The sequence below is a fragment of the Apis dorsata genome, unplaced genomic scaffold, assembly GCF_000469605.1.
Source record: "Apis dorsata unplaced genomic scaffold, Apis dorsata 1.3 scaffold_119, whole genome shotgun sequence".
Classification (NCBI taxonomy): Eukaryota; Metazoa; Arthropoda; class Insecta; order Hymenoptera; family Apidae; genus Apis; species Apis dorsata.
This window is the reverse complement of record NW_006263413.1, coordinates 239,892-245,086: the sequence shown is the minus strand read 5'-3', so window position 1 is coordinate 245,086 and position 5,195 is coordinate 239,892. Positions and strand designations below refer to the sequence as shown.

General features: G+C 16.6%; 1 protein-coding gene across 12 annotated transcripts in view; it reads left to right on the top strand.

The window, feature by feature from the left end:
- The window catches only part of LOC102679054 (transcription initiation factor TFIID subunit 3), a 28,466-nt gene extending 24,498 nt beyond the window's left edge, over positions 1 to 3,968 (top strand). For 7 of the 12 annotated variants that reach the window (XM_031509061.1, XM_031509060.1, XM_031509059.1 and 4 more), the window contains exons 9-11: positions 516 to 610; positions 2,890 to 2,990; positions 3,555 to 3,907. In XM_031509061.1, coding sequence (XP_031364921.1) covers positions 516 to 610; positions 2,890 to 2,990; positions 3,555 to 3,619 — 261 coding nt within the window. In that variant the 3' untranslated portion in view covers positions 3,620 to 3,907. Of the gene's footprint in view, positions 1 to 515; positions 611 to 2,889; positions 2,991 to 3,554 lie in introns of all 12 variants that reach the window. The other 5 variants (XM_031509063.1, XM_031509064.1, XM_006612745.2 and 2 more) reach the window with 2 other exon arrangements.
- The last annotated feature ends 1,227 nt before the right edge of the window (positions 3,969 to 5,195 follow it).

Sequence of the window (5,195 nt, the reverse complement as noted above, 5' to 3'; positions counted from 1 at the left end):
CTATTATCTATGTATATCTTGTTTATTATTCTTAAAAATATGATTTAATATATTTATAATATATTATATTAAAGAAAAAAAGAGAAGAAAAAAATATTTCTATTTAAATCTATTCTTTAAATAAATTATACATTCATGTCTTTAATTTATTAAAATTTAGGATAAATATTTATTATAAAGAAGATTAATTATATAAAAAATATATAGTTATAAAAAAAATAATAAAAAATTGTTGAATTAATAAATGATTGTTGAAGTATTGTTGAAATAATAAATAGATTTAATCATGATAAATTTAAGTTTAAAAGAAAAAATATATATCAATAAATAATATATTTCAATAAAAATATATTTCATTATTTTTATAAAAATAAAATAAATAACTATTTTATATATATAAAAGAAGATTAAATAGTTTACAATAGTGAAGGTTTGATTGCATGCAACTTGCATGTTGTTATTAAACATAGCATGCAAAACAGTTAGGAATATAACCAACGGTTTTAACGGCACAGAGACGAAAGCAGATGCAGCTCTTAAAAAGGATGATGCTAAAGAAGACAAAGAAAATGGCAGGATTGCGCTGCCCCCAACATCAACCACTACTGTGGTGAGTACATTCCCATTTTAAAGTCATTGGATACTTTTTTTAAAGTATCATCTAGTTTTCTATCTGCGTCAGTTTCATAGACATACATGGGTTTGTGCATTATTTTTAGCTTTTGCTTGAATTCATTATGATTATGATATTAGAAACGTTTTTTCAATTTTTAATCCAAAAATCTTTACCATCTTAAAATTTATTTAAAATAATCTTATTTAAAACTTTCCTCTTTAAAAAGATTAATATCAATTTATGTACTTGTAACATATACAAGTATATGTACATATTTATAAGTATATAAAAACAATGTGAATTTATATATAATTAAATATTATATATTTTATAATATATGTGATTGTAAAATAAAATTTATATACATGTATATAATTTATAATTTTCATATACATTGTGCATATAAAAATTATACATTTAATATTGAAATTAGNTATATAATATATATATATATATATATATATAATATATAATTTATATATTGATGTTCATACATTGCAGTATTTTCTATGAAAATGAATTATCTAATATTACAATTTAAACTTTCTATCTTATTTTTAATGTTATAAGAAAATGTTTGAGATAGACAATACTTATCATGAAAAAAATGACTTTTTTATGTTTGAGATAGACAATACTTATCATAAAAAAATGACTTTTTTAATATGGAAAATATTTCATAACATTATAATTTATATAATTTTAAACTATTTGAAAATGATTTATCAATATTTTTGTAAGATATATAACTTTTAAAGAAATTTTTTTATTTTATTAATAAAAGTTCATCAATATATAACATATTTGAATTATTTTAAGTAACTTATATAATCATCTAATATAAAAATGCAATAACATTATTGTACAGTTTATTACAGAAAGTTTTAATATTATAATTACTGAAATCAAAAATCATCTTTTATTTATAAATTATTTTTTTTATTTTATATTCAATATTTATTAATTTAAACATTTAAAATATAAGAAGTATTATCTATCTATATTAAATCAAATAACAAATATTCTTTAAATCATCTAAAAAAGTAACACATGTTTTTAAATGAATTTATCTTTCTATTTTAGTTATAATATTATAACAATAAAATTATAATTTTATTAAAAAAAAATATTTGAAAAATATTTTTTGCTTTTCATAATATTTATGTCTGTAACAAATATGTTATATACTATTATATGATTAATATTATATTAATATATAATATTTTTTGTATTATATTATTTTCTGTATTATTAAAAATAATATAAAAGTTTTAAATTTTGAAATTAAATAATTCATTATGTAAATTAATTTTTTATTTATACTTTATTATAGGTACTATTCTTAATATATATAAAACTATAATATATATATTATATATAATATATATAAAACTAACTATTATTTAAATAAATTAAATTTAAATACTTACATTTATAAAGATAAGTTTATATATACTAATAAGCATTTGAAATATAAAATTTTAGTAATTATATATGATAAATAAAAAAAAATGGATCTGAAAGTAAATAATTTTATAATTTTGGTAAATAATAAATTTGGTCCTTGAATAATTAAAATGTATGTTGTTAAATGAATAATTTTATCATAGAATGTATTTTTTTTTTTTTTTATTTCTGGGCCAAGTGAAAATTTATTTCATTACCGCAGACCAATACTTCATTTTTTTATATAAATATATTATTCCTTCCCTATTTACACTAATATACATTAAATCAATAAATCACATTTACTTACATTATTTTCTTGAATTTTATATGTAATTAAATAAATATATATTTTATAATATAATTACATGAATTTTATTTATATAATTTTTACATTTTATATTACTTTTAAGATATTGTTTTTATTTTCATAACAGCTATTTCATCAATTATTTTCATTATATAACTTATTAATTAAATAATTTATATACTAGTCATAATATATTTTAATTCATAAATATTTTATTTTCATCCAACTTTTAATCATTTACATTCTAACTTGTCTTATATATTTTATTAATTTTAAAATGTAAGAAACTTTATTACTATTTATTAAATACTATTATAAATCTTTTATCATATTCTAAATTTTTTAATTATAAATGACAAAATATAATATCTAAATATATTAAGAATTTAATATATATTAGATATTTTTTAATAAATAATATATTATTAAAATATAAATACAAAAGATGGGTTGGGTTATCCAAATATATAATAAAAGATAAGTATATTGTGTTTTTATCGTCACATGAGTCTTTCAGGATCAAGGTGGTCATCAAGTTTGGATATGTCCTGCATGTGGTAATCAAGATGATGGATCACCTATGGTTGGTTGTGATGATTGCGATGCATGGTATCATTGGTAAGTGAATTTTGATAAAATAATAATTATTTATGAAATTGTGTTAAATTGTAATAAATTATTTTCTAATATAAATAAAATAGTTTTATTTTGTACATTGACATTTAATATTTTAAAATGTTAAGAATTTAAATATTATATATATATCATTTAATTTATCAATTTTTTAAATTAAATTAAATTCAAATTATATTTAATATTACAATAGAAATACAAAGAGATTATATATAAAAATTGAATATTTTTATCACTTAAATTGCTTTTATAATTACAACTTAATTAAATATGAATTTCAATTTATATTATTGATTCAATTCAAATTATTGTATCTATATTAAATAATCTCTAATTTTTTTTTTCAACATTTTTCTCATTAATATTTTTTTTCTTTTTTCATAATAAAAGAAAAAATTATATTTATGTTACTTTCAAAATTATTTTTACAATTTATAGTAAATTATCAAATCAAAAATATAATATAAAAATCTTTTTTTTCTATTCAAAATAATTTTATTTTGTATATTTTCATATTTTGTATGTTAATTTATGTTTTCAATTATTTAGGGTATGTGTTGGGATGCAAGTACCACCAGCTGATAATGAAGATTGGTATTGTCGTTATTGTATAGCCAAAAAACAAGAACTTCATCATGATAAAAAGAAGAAAAAAAGGAAGAAAAAGGTGAAAGTTACTGCCTAGTACAAGCTACCCGGATCTTGTGTAAGATCCGGTATAGCAATTCAAACTAGTACCAAAGTTAAAAAAGACAGTAAGCTTGGTGTAAAAAGTATGAAAAACAAGAAATTATCAAAAGCAGAAATGAAGTTACAAATGAAATCATTAAAGGAAAAATCTTTACCAATCAAGGGAAAGGCTGGAAAGACTATCATGAAAGTTAAGACTGTAAAGAAAAAAAGTAAAAAGATGAAAGATAGTGCAATCCAATTGGCTTAGAAGATGTTATCTTTTGTGATTGTTAATATAATATCATGATTAAATTTTAACACGTTGATAGCTAATTTTCAAAATTCTAAATTTTCAGTAATACATTAATATTTTACAATGATTATTATCTTCTTATAATAAAACATATGTGATATTTATATTGATAAAATATATAATATTCAATTACACATATTTTATTAAAACTAAAACTATTAAAAATATCTTAAACTTAGAAATGATACAAATTAGAGAATAATAATTAAATTCTTGAACAAATTTAATAAAATAAATTTAAATCATATAATTTATTCTATCTATTTATTTCTATTTGAAATAACTGCTATTTTTAATACATGCTACATAAAAGGTTTAAAAGGTTTATATATATTTTTAATTATTATAGAAATTAATAGAATAGAATAATAGAAAAAATTCAAATTTATTTTAAAAGATTTTTATTTTAGAAAAAAATAAAAAATTTAAATATTATTATATATTTATTCAAATATTTATTACTTATTATAATTCATTTTATAAAAAAAAAATGATATTCTAAATAATTTAATTTTATTATTTTTTTCATAGTAGTAAATTAGTAATAGTAAATTATTAATATAAAAGGCTATTACTATTATCAAAAATATTTAATCTTAAATATTCTATAAATATTTTTTGACTTTATATTATTTAATATTGATTGTATTTTTCAAAAATCTATAAATCTAGTATTTTCATTTTTTATATCCATTTTTATATTCATTTTTATGTAGAATGTATTATAACATAATTATATATAATATTATTATAGTATTATATATAATATTTATGTATGACAAAATTTAATATATGTTAATTATATCATATTATATTGTCATTGAGATACTTAATTTTTTATCAGAAGTTTTTATAAAAATTATTTCTGTACATATTAGTAAATTAAAATATATAATATTGAGTATTATATATATAATATATATTTAAAAGAATATTATAATTTTCTTTTTGGAAATTAAAAATATAATTTCAATAGTATGAATTTGCATAAAAGTAATATAAATACAAATAATGTACTTTATGTATAGCAGTCAACGTGTTAAAACTGATAATGTAATAAAATTGAAAACTAGTAAAAAAAATTCTATTTTCTTTGATTAAAGCAGAAGCTTCTGCATAATAATATGTTGTGTACATTTTTTCACCTGTATTTTTAGTATATCCAAACTAAACCATAATTATGAACTGCAATGAGTATAATGATA